Raw genomic sequence first — 17,190 nt, forward strand, 5'->3', positions numbered from 1 at the left:
TGGGGGGTGGGGTGGGGGGTTTGGCCCAGGTTTTCATAGTCCTGATCCTATTAAGACTTAGCGGCAGACAAACGCAACCCATATGGTAATGTGCTTATGTCAGGCCATTGGGGGAACTACACCGTATACTTCGTCAGTCAAGGCCTTCTGATCAGAGGAGGACAGGAGATGGACAGTTTACTTGAGAAGGGAGTTGAATGCAATTCATGGAGCATGGACATCTGGCCCTGAGTTTCACAATACTCCTCATTTCTCTTCTACACCCTTTAGTCTCCTCTCCCTAGATCATCTCATTGCAACTGTAAATCTACTTACAAGAACAAGACAGAAACCAGATATGACAAGTGTTTTGGTTTGTGTTTCAGTCATTCCTCTTCTGTCTCAACACCCAGCCCCGACGCAGCCTTCAAGACCCTTAAGGATGCTTAAATGTCCCGGGAGCTCAGTAAATCTGCCCGGCAGCAGAAGCTGAGACCGAACTCCTGTGGGTCAGAGGTCACCATGTCTAGTCTTGTCTTGTTCTTGAGTCACCTGCTCTCTCCCTGCCCCTCTCGTGATTTCCCACATAGATCCTCATTCTGCTGCCATGCTTCGGGCCTAACCCCCGTGAAACACCTTCACAAGTCAACCGGGAGACTCCACCGAACAGGGGCCTATCTAAGCACCATCACCCCCCCCCCCCCCCCCCCCCCACTCCCTTTAAATCAAGTGTGTGACAAAATGTGCTCCCTACAAAACCAGGTCAAGATCGCGAGCCTAATCTCCCAGGCTTGTTGGTGAGGATTAGGTTGACTGTGTTTGATCTGGCAGGTGGTCTACGGCGAACGGAGGAGCTGGGAGGGAGATGGAGGGAGAGAGGGAGGAGGAGAAGATTCATTTTCCGTCTTGGAGAAACTCCTTGAAGGGAAAAGTTTAATTGGCAGATCCCAAAGAAACTCCTTTACAAGACTTGAGCAAAAGATACATGCTTGCCTTGTAAAATGGATGAGTTTGTGCCGAATCAAATGAACCATCTTCAAGGCTGCTCCTGCTGGGAGAAGATTTTGTAGTAGAGGAGAGGTAAAGCTGTCATTTCTACTAGCTAAACTTAAAAATCAGGATTTTATAGGGCTAAACCTACATGTAATTTATGCTGTAGACTGCAAGTTTGGCAGGAATCTAATTGTTTAAAATGTGTCAAGCGTCATTGATCTTTCCAGAGATTTAACAGTGACACCCCAGACTGTCCAGACAGTTCAGTTTGGGGGTGAAGATGACATTAGAGACAAGCTGTCAGATTCAGGCTAATCCTCCTTGTTCTGCTCAGATTAAGAGCAGAGGGGCTCTGCCAAAATAATCGCAGAGATTACTGGGGACAAACGCACTCTGAATGTCATGAGTCAGGGACTAAAACGTGACTCAGGGGTACATGGTGCAGCTGGGAAAAAGTGTGTTGATGAAGTGTGTGAATTCTTGTGGTGGAGGTGTGTGTTGGGGTGGTGGGGTTGACAATATGGCAATGGAAGTGAAGAGATGTCATATTAAGACATATCCCAGTCTAATTGTATTGTTTTCACATTGGATCTGACAACTGTTTGGCCCATTGTATGTATTATGATAATGATATCATGACTTGGCGTTAGTGGATTTAATATTTCAACCTCACCATCTTCACATCCTCTGTCTGGCTCGCTGACCCCATAACTCACCGTTTAGCAGCATCAACCCATTCTTCAGCAGCAGCTGCTACAAAGCGCTCTTTAGTGCCACAGGAATGATAAATGAACTTGACAGCTAACCTGGTTTAAAGGGCTCTGTGGCCCTTTTTGGTCTGCCAGTCATGGTGTATAATGTGTATCATATGAGGGCCGGTCTGCCTCTGAAAACGTCTTTGATCCCTCACAGGGATTAGGAGACAAGTCGGCTGTGACGGACAGAACGGCCACATCAGTATCTGCCTGGCTGTTAAGTACGCGCTGATGAAGCCAGTGGAGTAAAGAGGACAGTGTAGTAGAAGTCTGTGGAAATCTGAATAGACTCATTAATGGTTTAAGAAGAAAATGTCAAACTAGAAAAGGCTGAATTTTCTGGAGAAAATTTAAACGTGGTGGCAGCAGAAATGCGGCACACCCACTTCCTCTGGCAGTCAAAACACAATAACTGGAAGAAGTGGAATTGTCAGAGTAAATGTAAGCAATGATCCAAATTGAAGTATGAATTTAAATGTAAGCCCTGAGAAAAGTTGGAGGCATAATCAGTTGGAGTGAAAGGGCTGGAACAAGGTGAAAGGAGCTGAAATCACCAGAGTGCAGGTGATACACTGACCTTGGAGTGAAACAAATTAGTGCACGTTCAAGTGAATAAACTGAAAGACAAAGGCCATCGAGTGTCAGCTGAAGGGTCAACACTGAAAGCAGTTCAAGTATCTTGCGTACAAACAGTAGAAATTGGAAGTTAGAGGAACTGAGGAATTTTGAGAACCTAACACTTGAAAGAGTCTGAGGTATCCGTTGAAGCATATTGAAAGGAGATGAGATGTAGAGTAGATGAAGTGTAATCACTGAAAGCAGAGGAACTCGGGTGGAGAATAAAGAGGTGAAAGCAGTGAAACTATCAGTTTATGTATAGGCACTGAAAGTAGTTGAATTGTATGAGATGAAAGCTGTTGAAATGTCAGCTGAAGCACGATAAGCAGTTGAGATATCAGTTAGTTCATTAGCACTTATTGTTTCGATTCAACTCTAACTTCTTGAGGCTGTCTATTAAATTGCATTATATTGTTCTCTGTGTAAACTCCTATGTATGTGACCCAACCATGGAGGCTGAGGGAACGACGATGTGGCATGGCAGATGATGGTATGAAGTCATATTGTTCATTCTCTTGGCTGAAAGACACGGGGGCAGCAGTAATGAAGAGAGCAACTGTGTCCCTAGTATCATCTCACCTGCACTTAAACACAGGGAGACACATGAGTCTGTGTGTACATATAGGATTGGATGTGACGTGCCACTATGATCTAACCTGCTATGACTAATTCCTAAATGATGGCAATCATTAACAGTGCAAACCAATCAGCAGTTTGAGAGCTGTCCACCAATCAGTGTGGTGCAGCGGCCTTGGATGTTAGCCATTAGCCATGATCCTACTGGAAACTTACCGTGGTATGAGAGTCTAGTTGTACAGTATGTTTGGGTGTGTGTGTGCTCACGCATGAATAGAAGTTCTATGTGGCAATGCTGTTTCCTTTAATTGTTGTAGATCCACATGTCAATTCCTCCTATGTTTTTTTTTTTAACTAAACATCAAGAGAAATTAAAATCCACTTGACAGTTGGATAGAAGCACAACAAGGAAAAACATCAGAGTTGCTGTCGAGGAATTTCTGTTAAGTTTCTTGTTGGTTGCTCCCTCGAGCGAAAATATAAAAACAGTTAATTGGTTCCACCATCCCCATCATGAGCGTCCCTGTGTTACAGTATGGAGGAAATTGCTTGTATAAACACTCTTCAAGGAGACGATTTTAAACCCTTCACTTGTTCTCGTTCAAACACTGCGTTTAATTGCAACATAACGTCAGTGTTTGTCAAGGTCTCTGTAAGTGTAGCTTTGGTTGATGGATTACACATACTGTACTGCACAGTAAAGGCAGAGAAATGGCATGAATGATCAGGAAATTAATCCTTTCTCTAAATATCCCATTGCGGACATCCCACTTGTCCTGTATGAAATTTAAAGAGCAGTGTTGTGGGGGGTAGCTAACTAACTGCAGACTCAGACTATCAATTATTTGATCAATCCCCGTAGTGACAGACCAAAAGCAATAAATCTATTATATATTGTATGAAAGTAAAATAAAGTCTTAAAAACATCAAATAAATCTCTTATGTGATGTGGGGAACATCAACAAGGGATTGTACTGTATGTCTGTTATGAAACACAACATTAAAACTGAAAAAAAAAAAAAATCTTTCACGTGAGTGTAATGACATGCACAGAGCCCTTTTACTAACAAAGAGATATGCACTGTGGGATCTGGGTCTGCAGAATTATGTAGAATTATGTTTGTGTGAGTGAGCAGCAATAGGGGACGTTTGCCGACCGTCTTGGCAGCTTTCAGAGAAAAGAGCATGCTATTAGGAGGTTTTCCTCGTCTGGAGCACAGGGAGAGATAGTCTGTCTGTCTGGACTGTCAGCCTGACTGATGAGAGCCGTTATCAGGCGCATGTGTGTGTGTGTGCATGGACAGTATGTGTGTGCATGTCTTTGCTGACAGCTACCTGGCAGACAGCGCATTCAGGTGTTCAGAAAGGAAGAATTTTTGGGACGCGAGACCTTCAAGAATTACTTTCTGGCCCAAACCGCGGCTCAGATTTTCACTGTATTAGAAGCCACATGACAACATGAATCACTTTGTCATCTGCGTGGCTACTTAAACTATCTATAAACATTAAAAAGGAGGTGATGAATCAGATTAGAGGACTATGCAAGACTGCAAGGGTGTATACCTTGGGCTGGAGCAGGAGCGCTCCCTGTACATGACCCCTCCTCCACAGGTCCTGGAGCAGTCGGACCACTGGGACCAGGCTGACCACTGGCCATGGACCGCCCTGGGACCATGCTCCCCATATTTAACACACTGGCCTCGCCGACACCACTGCAGACAAGAGAAAGAAGTAAATAAAAGAGGAGAAGAGAATAAGACACACAGAAATGGCTTTTTTATCAGAACTCAAGTGTTGGCCCAGGCGTCTTGCCTGAGTTTCCTGGTTTGGACAAATGCCCAGCACCACACCTGGACACTAAGACTCTCTAGCTGCAGCCAAAAGACACACGTACAGATACACTGTGCACCACACCCGAGCCGATCCAAGCCAAACCCTGCGCTCACACACATCATCGCCTCTCTCTCTTTCTAAATATCAGCTTTCGATATATGAAGGGGCGCAGCCGCTGTGTCCAGCTGAGAGAAATGACGATACAAAAATACTTCTGCAGGTACAAACAAGTATGAGCAGCGGGGATGGATACTTATCCGTCCGAGTATTTATTGATATTAGTAATTTTCTTTTAATCGAATGAGTGACCAAATAAATAGACATAAATAAATATATAAATATTTATAAGTACATATATATGTAAAGTACTATTGCAGTTTATTACAAATTATTTCTTATACTGATAGCCATTATTTTTATTTGTTATCAAAACATTAACTCAGTGAATGTAATCTAGAAACACGATGACATCACCATAACAAAGGCAGCTGTGGCAAGAAATGAGTCAGATGTTCAGACAGGCTGTAAACATGCCAACAGTTTGGACAGATTACCTAAACCATCCCTCATTACACACTTTACAGTAGATCAAAGCTGAACCAGGAAGTGGGTCTGTAAATTGCGATGGATGTTTACAATGGACTGATGGGTAATAATTTTGAGGTTTGCCCTAACTAAACTACGCTGACTAATTTGTGGGGATTTGCTGAAAGGACGATTATTGGCTCTCTTACAGTGAGTTAGACCAATAAAACTGTCGTGTTTGTGCAGTAAATATGAAGCTGCCACCAGCAACCAGTTATCTTAGCTTAACACAAAAACTGGAAACATAGGGAAAATGCAATGCACTAATTTGTTTGTTTAATATGTACAAAAACCAAAGTATATAAATGTGAAATTGTGGTTTTACGAGGGGTCATTTGCTAGACTATGTATTGACTTGAATTGTGTTGTCACCATGAGGATGCAAACGAGGTAACCAGCAAAGATTCCAGCAAAGTAACTACACTAAGCTAGGCTTAGCTGGCAAGAATGTGAAGTGTATTTTCCCTAAATGTCAAACTAGTCTTTTAAAATCACCTCACTGCTGATGTTCCTTCTGTTCGGACCAAATCTCATCAATGAATTTTTTAAGTATGCGTTTTTATTAGCAATAGGAATGTTGGCCTAAGACCAAGAGTTGTAATCAATCATAATTATAGTCAAAGTATCATTTTTCACCCATCTTTCACTCTTTTCACCCAAATATCAGAATCTGTTTCTTATCCTCTGGATTGTGTTGTCCATGCTTGTTCATACACAAAAGGAGACACTGTTTGGTTGATACTTGTCCATTTATCACTACTTCTCTCTGCCAAGGATGTTAGGTTGTCACCTGTGTCTGTTTGTTTGTGTGTTTGTTTGTCAGCAGTGTAATGGAAAAGATGAAGAACCGATTTGGACTGAATTTGGTGGAGGAATGGAGGATGAGCCAGGGAAGCCATTAAATTTTGGGGCAGATCCAGATCATTTACTATGAATTGGAATTTTGTTTCTCGGAAGTCTGGTGTAAGTTGTTTGAGACTGGCCTTGGCGGAGGACTGCACCTTGTGAGTGCCCTTCTAGTTATCTCATGATTTTGGTTTTATTTTGCACTTTGTAACTCTATAAATAAAGATTATTCTTATTATTGTCATTATTATTAGAAATGTTTGCTTGGTGTGTAATTGCATCAGTAAGTAAAACTGTCAGTCTTCAGAATGAGTAATTGGCTATTGTGATTCACATTTCCTCACCATGTCTGGACCGCAGCTGGTTCCTTCTGCAGCGGGCATGAACTTGGTCTCACATCGGTGTCCTGTGCGATGACACCACAGCGACTTACAGATGTCCTGTCAAAGGAGACACACACAGATATACAGGAAGTTTTCAGTTTTGGCACCTTTGCATCATGTCCCTCCCCTCTTTCCTCTTCCCTGACCTGACAGCACCTGCTTCTTGCCAGGACCACCATCATGCTGGTGGATAAGCCCCCACCGCCGCGATAACTGGGAATAAGCTTCTCCACAAAGCGTCTGTGTCAAATCTAATCACTGTACTTCTTTAATGAAACGGGCTATAATTGTATGTGTCATCTGACCCAACAATACAGAGACAGAGCGAGCGAGTGAGCACAGAGGGAGAGCCAAGGTCGAGAGACAGGCGGCAGAGTCTGGCAACCCGCCCAACTGCAACTGGCAACGGGAGAGAAACTAGAAAGGAGGGAGGGTAAGAGCAGGAGAGACAGCTCTGGTGTGTGTTGAGTCTTTGTCCTCACTTCTATGACACGGAGCAGGTGGCTGACAGCCACACCGCCATACTGAAAATCATTCTACATGAGCCCATCAGGGCCAAAAAAAAAAAAAAAACAGGGAGAAAAAGTGTGAAAGGTAGCCCCAAATCCTCAGTCAATCAGTGTGTAGATTAATTTACCACCCACTGACTAGCACACAGGTCTAAGAAATGCAGATGTAGTATTTGGTCTTCTTTTAGGGGAACATAGCAGGGATTTGGAGTCGTGAATAAGTCGTGAATAGCCAAGGCCATGTCATGTGTGCTAATGTGTCATATACACGATTTCCCAGCAATTACAGCCCTGCAAGAGGAAAGCCTGGAGTATTTTAAACAGCATTTACATGTGAATCAACATCACTGAATGCACCGAACATAAAGGCTTATACCAAGACCACAGGGATTCAGGGGGGTACATGGGGGGAGGTTGGGGGGTGATTCCCATTCAAAAGATAGAATGCATTTTAATGGAGGGTCACATGTGGGGGGTTTAAAGTTGTTGTGCAAATATCATGCTAATTAATAAAGTGCCAATTTACTGGCACTGTAAAGCAAACAAGTGCAGCCCCTATATGATCTGAGTGCCACATCTCATTAGTGGAGACTCATCTAGTGCATCTTGGTTTAGGCAGAGACGCATGAATGAACTGATTTACAATTGTTGAGGTCTATGTAAAACCAGGACTATTCAACTTTGGTTCTGTGTAACTGCACAAGACACGGTTAGTTTGAGGATCTATTGTAGGAATGACTTCAATGAGAGAGGAATGAGACAGCTCTTGGCAAGTAAAGGAATGACGGTTGGTGCCGAACTGACAACGTTCCTTCTTGTCTGCTAAGTAAACAGCTATTAATGCTAACCCTGGCTATGTAGCATTAGCAAAACTTACAAATTGAAGCTTTAAATGGTTTCAAAGTAAATAAAATGACAACAAATGAAAATCATGTTTAAAATTCATACGTATCCCACCTTGACAAAGTCAAGGCTGCATAGTTTCGCCTTTGAGCCAAACTGCCACTTGCACTGCGTGTCAGCGTCGTACAACTGGCCCGGGAGCTGTTCAGGGTACTTGTACTGACCGATCTGCCTGGGCTCGTCCACCAGACAGGATGCCTGGGCTGTTCTGGTGAACACAGCACACCACCCGTGTCAGTCAGAAAGAAAGCAACAAAAACTGACACGCAAATTTGACACCGTATGTGTGTGTGTCAGGCCTAACCCAAGGAAGCGGCTGAGGTACTGTCGGCTGCAGGTGGACCAGGAGAAGACCCCGTTGTTTCCAGCCAGAGTGGGAGACATAATGTTGCCTTCGGTCTTGCGACAAGGGTTGCCCTCCCCATCGTGGATCATCCCAAAACTGGAGAAAAATGAAGAGAAATAGGTGACATTAGGTTCACACGTCGTCATAGTATCATAGTGAAACAAGTCATTCAAAGATAAGAACTTCAAATGAGAAGCAGCAACAGGTGAATTTCAGCTATTTGATTTTTATTGATCTTGACAGTTTCCCCTGTGATGATAAAAGTGATGTCATCGTTTGCCCACTTTTTTTAAGTTATACTATGTCATACAATGAAAATATATTTGGTTGAACTGAGTCATTACTACAATGTGTCATATGTTTAACAATTACTTCTTTGCTAATTTATCAGTTTTAGGTCTAGACCCATGTTCTATTCAGCTGACCAAATTCATTAGGACACTTCAGCTTATAGATATTCTGACATGTTATCACCTGAGTGTATTAATGAAAAACAATTTGTTCCCAGACAAACAGAAATCTGCAAATATCAAAATAAACTTCTATCTCAATAAAAAACGTATAAACACAAACACGGAGTTGTGCTGCCTCAGGCAGTTTCCATTATTCTCTCATAAAGTGTCATGGAATGGATGAAGTAGTGCTCTAACGTAATGCTTTTATTCCACAGCGTATTTGTTTCTTTAAATCAGACCATGTTCATTTCATTTAATATAGATTCATTACATCCACGTGCAGCACAGAGCCAGTACAAAGACTGGTACAGTGCACTGCTCTAAACATCTGACACTGTTTTAAGTCACTTGCACAATTTCTGTCAGTGTTGTTGTCAACTTAGAGAAAGCAGCTTTACAGCTATGACACTCAGAAAGTTTGTGCTCACAAGTGAATTTATGTGACGCCCTCAATGCAGTTTTTGCTAAACATACTTGTGTCCAGACTCGTGAGCGATGGTGAAAGCCAAGCCCAGTCCTGTGTCTTCATTGATGGTACAACTCCTGTACTTACTGCACATGCCACTGATGGGGGCAAAACCTGCACAGACAAAGACAGATAAGGTGTTAGGAGGAGTAGGAGATATTTGGTTATTAACTGTAACATACTGACTGCATACAAAGCCAAAGGTTAACAAAATCCAACCTCACATCTCTAACATAGAATCCTCTTGTTTCTGAGCACATTCTTTCTGCTGAAACCTCGAACAGATTTGGCAGCCAACAAATATCTGTAACAAATGCATTCACGTACTTGCACGTCTGGAGGGGAATTTCACACCAGCTGCAAAGTGCTACCTCACAAGCCTGGCTCACCGATCAGACTTTGATAACTGATCAGTTTATAGGACTACTGCTCATAATGGACCTGACAATATTTAGGGGAAGATAAGTGATCCTAACCTTGGGATTTACTGTGACAAGCTGACAAAATATTCAGTTGTGATCATTGTTTTTTCCTATTTTCTGGTAATGGACCCAAGAATAACAGCATGCACAGTAGGAACATCAATATGTGGTTGCTGAATGTACCTGTGACTTCAAGAAACAATGTCAAGCTTTAACAACGCTGGCAGAGAGTCACTTTTGAGTCACTTTTCATCTTTTATACCCCAGTAGTAAATGAGATAACAAGATAAACTGCTGCCCTGACATTACGAGCATTTATTCGTGTGAATTCAATATGATGATATTAGCCAGGATGAGTTGGCTGCATTGTTGTTGATCCAGCTGCATCTTGTTCCTACAAGCTGTAAGATTAATTACCCTTGTCACCCTAAAGCACACTGGTCACTTCTGACATGGTGGACCTTGGTTCTTGCTCAAAATTTGTCACTTTGTTGCAGATTTTTCATCTTGCCTATCGAGACCCAGGTCTTTTTCAAATGCATTTGACAGACAACCATGGCAGGATACTTTTTAATGAGCTCTTTTCCTCCAGAGTGTCAGCTGATCAAGATGATGTTTGCATTTCTGCCCGGGGAATTCCATTGCAGGTCATAACCTCCTCTCTCTCCATGTTTCCTTCCTGCATCTACACCATTACCATGCAAGAAAGGCAAAATGCCAAAAAAAGAATTGCGAAAACATTTGGGTTACTCCCAAGTATGTGTGATTGGGATACTCATCTCTCCTGTTTGCACCTGTCAAATTTTCATCACTACTCACTGTAACGTCTACACCAACAGTATCACCTCAACACCTGTCTACATGCCTAAAAATTACAACATCTAAAGTGCAGTCAAAAAATCTGAAACCACATTCCCAATACAAGGGTTTCTTAGTTGTTGCCAATGCACACAGCTCCCTCAACACAGAGCATTGTCACTGAGCACGGTCTTACCCAGGGTGTCACAGGGCTCGTTCTTCCAGGAACAGATGTCCAGTCCGGTGAGGAGAACAGCATGATCATGACGTTTGCCGCCTTTCCCCACCAAGCCTGACTGCCACTGACAGAAGCTGTTGAGGGACTGGTCAGCATGGTGATTTATGGTCAAGCCCAGCTAGAAGTGAAGCGAGAGAAACAGTGATACAGAGAATGAGTGTCAGTCACCAGTGTTTCAGTGCAAAACAACATATTTTTGCAGAATCATTATGTGAATCTACTCACCGGGTCTTGTTCTAGTAGTAACAAGCTAACCACCACAATGTTGATGTCGGTCCCAATGGTGCCATCTTTGAAAAGACTGGAAACCTGCAACAGAGTAGGAAATAGAATTTGTTAATATCCCATTTGTTCCAAATCCAACATTCATGATTTTCTGATCTGCTTATGCTCTCCTTTTCTCTTGCAGAGAAACACTAAGTAATGTTTAGCCTTAGGGAGGTTGTGTGTAAGGCTAATACTCATATCCACATCCTGGATTGTGAAAATTTCTTGCACCCAAATTTAAGGTGGGTGCAGGTCCAAATCTTGGTGCCTTTAAAACCTTGAGCACAGAATCAGGAATCAGCGACCTGCAAGGCAAGGGTCACATGAGCAACGGAAACAGCATCAGCTGGCTACCTTTTGGTGGCCTTTCCAGCTTGTCTATTACTAAAGTTGAAGAAGGTAAACAGTGCAGAAAGAAATAGCATACATGTAAGCATTTTAACATGTCAAAGCGATAATTATCATCTTTCATTTATACAGTAACTTCTAGTTGATCAGACTCTGAAAACCACATTTAAAGCTAGCTACTAGCTAGCTACTTTAGCGAGAAACAAGTATAAACAATTATGGAATAATGTCACACAAGAGAGACAAAGGAAGCAAATTGACTCAGTAATGTCTGTTCGGCAACAATATCTATCTAAAGTTTGCTTATATTAGCCAACGTTAGCCACCACAAGCTACAGGTCATACTAGACCAAGTAACGCCGTAGCAGCAAAAGTGTACATTTCAATGCTAATGAATTTTCCTTTACATTTTTAAAAACAAAATGAATGTGGTATTTCTTCTTTCACAAGTTACATAAGGATTCAAACACATGACCCTCGCCATGCAGTTTGTCAAGAGTCTCCCACGTTAGATGCCAGGAGAAGAATTCAAACAACAGCTGGGTTAAACAGATTTACAGTGCATCTCTTATTCTTTACTGTCAAGTATTTTACATGCCACCTCCTCCTTTCCTTCTCCTCCCTCTTCTCACCATGTTCATGACGGTGAGGACGTAGGTCGTGACGTTGTCCCTGCCGTGTTTTTCCAGCAACTTCCTGTCTGCCACCACCAGGGTCTCCACATTCAGACCACCCACCCTGTTGGAGTTGATGGGCGATCTCTTTGCCCTTCCTGGTCCTTCCACCCCGGGCATCGCAAACTCATCGGGCATGATGAAACGGTCCTCAGCGGGAGGCTTGGGAGCGTCTACGAGGGTGAAAAGGGAAGAACGGAAGGGAGGAGAGACAGAGGGAGTTATGAAGTACAAAGACACAGAGAGAGAGAGAGAGAGAGAGAGAACTTGGCAGTGAGGGTCAAATGAATGAACTGTCTTTTTCCTGGCTCGTGCCAGGTGATAAGAGCAGAGCAGGGTGTTGAAAGGACAGGAAATTCACTCCCCATGCTGCTTCCTACCTCTCACCACTAGAAAGATATAACTGCAACCTAGGCAGAGGGTTGAGTAGCTGGTGTATCCCTCTCACAATGGCCTCAAATACATTTGTCATAATTATGCACTCAAATAAAATGGCAACTAAAAGACAGTAAAAGACATGACTGTTCTGTAAAATATTAAACACCATTGTGTTGTGAAGTGGTGATGACACTACAATAATAGCACCACAATATTTTTTTGTTACTTACTTTTTCAAGTCTTTGTTTACCCTGACAGAATAGCATCTGTATAGAACAATCCTTTTTGGTATGGAGATGATAATGTGAGCTTTAATTATAGATGATAATACTGAGACAAAAAAATCAATTACTACTGTCTAAAATTGCATTTTTGGTTTCCTCATCCAAGAAATTTGCATCCAATAATCCTGTATAGTGTATGTCAAATAGAAGCTGAAAGCCAATTACACTGGCATAATGACATAAAGACTAAACCAAATAAACCAAAACAACAAACAGAATGATAAAATGTGAATTATACAGAATTATTTTAGAAGCAAAGATCTTCATGAGCCCAGTTTAGATGTTGTATTTCACCACTTAGTGTTGAAAATTGACATTTTGTCAGTCTGGGGAAGGAAAAGTGAATTTATTCATTTACTTAGTATGATAAAAACAGAAATTGATTTTTTAAACATGGAGACTGCACACAGACTAAGTTGCCTGTTCACATACAAATACACAGTTAGACAGTTACTTGAAGAAAGGCTGGGAGATGAGATAAACTTAAATTTGGTACATGGATATGTACATGTAATATTGTAACTAATGATTTTCTTTTAGTTTTGTATGTGTTACCAGAAGATGTGTTGATGAGCTTTGATGTATGATATATAGCGATGTCTTGTAAAGCATCTATTCTATATTCCCCCATGATTACTATCTTTATATCTCATTTTCCTTTTGATATGTTACATCACAAATTCAAAGTGGCCATGGGATATGGAGAAATACTCAGCACCTCAGGAATATCTGTTGAAAAGCAACAGTGACAAGAAAATAAAATTAATACTTCTATTCAGATTTTAATACACCTATTTTGCGCTTTGGTTTTTTTCTGTTAAATTGAAAAGATGCCATGCATCAAACAATGCATTCACCAATCCATTCACTCTGAAATGCAGTTTTTAAATAAAACAAACACTATAATAATGTATATATATTTTTAAACTTAACAGTGACAAAATAATGAATTACATTTAGCATGTTAACCTGAATGTATGCATATGCAAGCCAGTGATGCATGTTGATTCATGGTGGTCAGGGGAGAGATGTGTATTTTTCAAATTAGCTAGAATAAATAAAGAGTGTGTTCTCTTGACGTACATGATTAAATAGCTAATGAATGTAAAGGCTCTAAATGCCCGATTTTTCAGATTTACATCACACACCATAGTCAAATCAGTGACATATGACGTGTTGCATGAAGGGTGAATGTAATAAACTGACAATTCATTATAACAGTAACTTCACTTCCTCAACATTAATACACAATTATTAGATAGTGACGGAGGAATAAAAGGTTAATATAAGGAATATAAGGTTCCCTTACATACATTGCTTGCGGTGTCCGCAGAAGTGTTGCCGCTGTAGCTTTCCATGCTGGTAGTCATGGTGATGATGATGCTGATGATGATGATGAAGGTACGGATCGTCAGGTCTGGAAGAACTGGTGCTAGATGGGCTGGTAGATCTTCTGTGGACAACGTGTTCTGCTGAGCGTTTGTAGACAACATGTGGGTGGTGACCACTGGGGACGCTGTAGTTGTGCTGTTTAGCCAGATGTTGGGGTAGCGGGGCAATCAAATACTCCTCCTGAGACACACGGATCAAACCTGACTGGAAAACACACACACAAACACCATGGACAATAAGTGAAAACCACAGATTACTCACAAAACCCCACAAAAATCCCTCCAGATACATTTTTCAATGGTAGTTACTGCAAAATATTTAGTATTTGACAGCATACTCTCCACTTCCTGGCATTGACAGTGCTATACAGTGTAGCTGTACACACACACATTTCACCTCCAAATCTGCCCAGATCAGCCCCACCTAAACTGAGAACCTCCACTCTATCCTAATATTAGGCAGATGTGCACAGTGCATCCAGCTGCTTTAGAGGAAGAGATGTCAAATTTAGCTGGAAGACAGTAAAGCATAAAATTACTATTTTCATGGAGAGCTGACTTTTGTTTTTAATTGATTATAACAAAATTTAAATTGTGTGCACAACTAGTTCGGTCCAGTTTAGGGCTTTTCTTCAAAACATCATTTACTCCAAGCGGAAAATACTGCAGTGCCTGTTATTGACATATTCATATAATGACAACATTGTGTTCCTGGTTTTGTTTCCAAAATAAAATCTGTCCAGTGTACACTGCACTTTTAAAAATGTTCAAATTTAATTCACTACTTGATTCTATTCCCTGACCCTGACTAATCTTATTCACAGGTTTGAAACAGTCAACTTCATCTAATGTGTCATCTTTATTGGAAAACAGCATAAAGATGTGGACATGCACATATGGCTGCACTATACTCAGCATATTAATAACATCTATTTTGATTTCCCCTTCTGCAGAAGAGGCTATACTGGAGGAGATTCAGCTTATATTTGTAGTTTTTGTTGCAAGACACATCACGAAGCAAATCAACTTGTCTAGCTCACCACTTCAATGTCAGAGTAACTTCAGTGCTTTGGCTTCCTGTTTTCATTAAGTGGCCGTAACTGCTCTTTGAACTGAGTGACTGAGCTACTGAACCTTAAACACGACCACAGGATTCTATCTAAGTCACTCCACAACCCACATCATGTATACAAAATAGCTGTGCAATCACACACACACACACACACACACACACACAAACACATAAAAACATACCTCACTGAAAACACACACATACACCCACTGACCCAGTGACCTCTGACCTTTGTGTGTGTGTGTGTGTGTGTGTGTGTGTGTGTTTGTGTGTGTGTGTGTGTGTTTGTGTGTGTGTGTGTGTGTTTGTGTGTGTGTGTGTGTGTGTGTGTGAGACAGGACCCTGCTCCTGTTGAACTGACCCCATTCCCCCCAGACTAGCAGGTGGCAAAATAAACAGAGACAGGACAAAGGGGAGGCCATGGCAAAGCTCTTGTTGTCAAAACAGTGCCTGGATACATGGCAGGCTGCCATCATCAGCCCCATCCATCCCTCTAACCATCCATCCATCCCTTCATCCATCCAACTCTTTAACTCTCCGGCTTCCAAGCACATCTTCCATCTGTCCATAAATCATCTCCTGCTTCCATCAATCCTCCATGGTGCAATGGGAAGTTCTCAAGGAAGTTCTTTATTTTGACTACATGAAAGCTCCACGTGGTCCAGTGGTTTGGAGTTTTCATTCTGCGGTGTCAGTGGCTTTAACCCCAGCACATCGTTACCTGCCAAAACAACCTTGAGCAAGCTTCACAGTTACCTGCTCCAGCAGCATCGCTCTGAAAGGCTCAACCTGTGAGCACAAGGTGGAAAGAAAATTTTCCCCCAGGCTATGAATAAAATATATCAAATCAAAGACTTGAATTAAGAGAGAGAGGGAGAGAAGGTCCTTGGCAAAATAGAGTGCAGTTTCCCAAAATAGACTGGAATTCAAAACAGAGCTAGAGGAGGTCAAAGGAGGTGTCACCCATCAGCACACACTGCTGTCGTCTCTCGTTTGCCCATCTTTTCATCTGTCTTTCAGTCTGGCATTTACAACATACGTGGTCTGTGATAACATACACCTCATCAAATATTCCCCTTTTAAAATGAAACAGTGTCCTTTTTCTTGACAGCTCCTTCTGTCAAGCGATATCAGTGTAATCACCTCACAACGCCAGGAGATTATTTCATAAGTTTTCCTCCCTTCAACCAACACCCTTGGAACATCACACTGACTTTATTACGACAACATGAAAATCTGATTTTTAAACATGAGATTATACTGATTCTGTTTGAGATTTTGCAGAACATATCATATGATTTGCCATCAGACAAAGATGTAATTAATGACTATTAATGACCCAACCTGGCAACCACCACAACCCAACAATAAATCTAAAGGCCCAACTGTCTGAAGTTACATCATTAACTTACAATTCATGCTTTATATCTCTCTCTATCTCTCTCGCTCTCTCTCTCTGTCTCTCTCTCTCTCTGCGTCACCACATCTGCCAGCTCTCCACTTTCTTTTCCAGGAGTTAGCAGATGATAATGACAGGAAATTAATTCCATCTGCAGGGATGGTAATAATGGTGGTGTGTGTGTGTGTGTGTGTGTGTGCGTGTGTGTGTGTGTGTAGAGATTAAACTTTCTTCTGTCAGTACGTACTGCATGTTTTAATGAATACCACAGACAGAGCAACTAAGAAAACGTACGAGTTACCTGCCTTCCAAAATAAAACATCACCTGCTTTAAGTAGAACAGCGTCAATGGATCAACACCACATTTCAACCCTGTATCGTCCTACATGAAGGGATTATGGCGCAGCTACGAAACCTATACACATATGTAGCCGCCGTAGCTGCACTGTAGAACATGCTGTTGCTGCTGTTGCCTGCTCAGAAATGTAACAACACACGCAGCCAGTGAATGGTCAGCAGGTATCTGATGCATATAGAAGACAACACAAGAAGTTAAAGTAAATCTAGTATAACCATCTCAATTGCAGACTATCGGCCTGTCGCAATCGTCACACTTTATCACAGTGAATAAAAGAGCATAAATCAAGAGATAAAGAAGAGCTGCAAGTATAT

General features: G+C 41.7%; 1 protein-coding gene across 2 annotated transcripts in view; it reads right to left on the bottom strand.

The window, feature by feature from the left end:
• The window catches only part of adamts18 (ADAM metallopeptidase with thrombospondin type 1 motif, 18), a 61,066-nt gene that overhangs the window by 30,939 nt on the left and 12,937 nt on the right, over positions 1 to 17,190 (bottom strand). Inside the window, exons 4-12 of one of the 2 annotated variants that reach the window (XM_023429610.2) lie at positions 13,970 to 14,252; positions 11,953 to 12,167; positions 10,931 to 11,014; positions 10,664 to 10,823; positions 9,256 to 9,361; positions 8,285 to 8,422; positions 8,035 to 8,188; positions 6,530 to 6,625; positions 4,485 to 4,633 (exon numbers count right to left, since the gene is read on the bottom strand). In XM_023429610.2, the coding sequence (XP_023285378.1) occupies positions 4,485 to 4,633; positions 6,530 to 6,625; positions 8,035 to 8,188; positions 8,285 to 8,422; positions 9,256 to 9,361; positions 10,664 to 10,823; positions 10,931 to 11,014; positions 11,953 to 12,167; positions 13,970 to 14,252 (1,385 nt within the window). Of the gene's footprint in view, positions 1 to 4,484; positions 4,634 to 6,529; positions 6,626 to 8,034; positions 8,189 to 8,284; positions 8,423 to 9,255; positions 9,362 to 10,663; positions 10,824 to 10,930; positions 11,015 to 11,952; positions 12,168 to 13,965; positions 14,253 to 17,190 lie in introns of those variants that run through there. The other variant, XM_023429611.2, reaches the window with a different exon arrangement.

Source organism: Seriola lalandi, unplaced genomic scaffold, assembly GCF_002814215.2.
Source record: "Seriola lalandi dorsalis isolate HSWRI2012SDOR001 ecotype SW California unplaced genomic scaffold, Sedor1 jcf7180002054898, whole genome shotgun sequence".
NCBI lineage: Eukaryota > Metazoa > Chordata > Actinopteri > Carangiformes > Carangidae > Seriola > Seriola lalandi.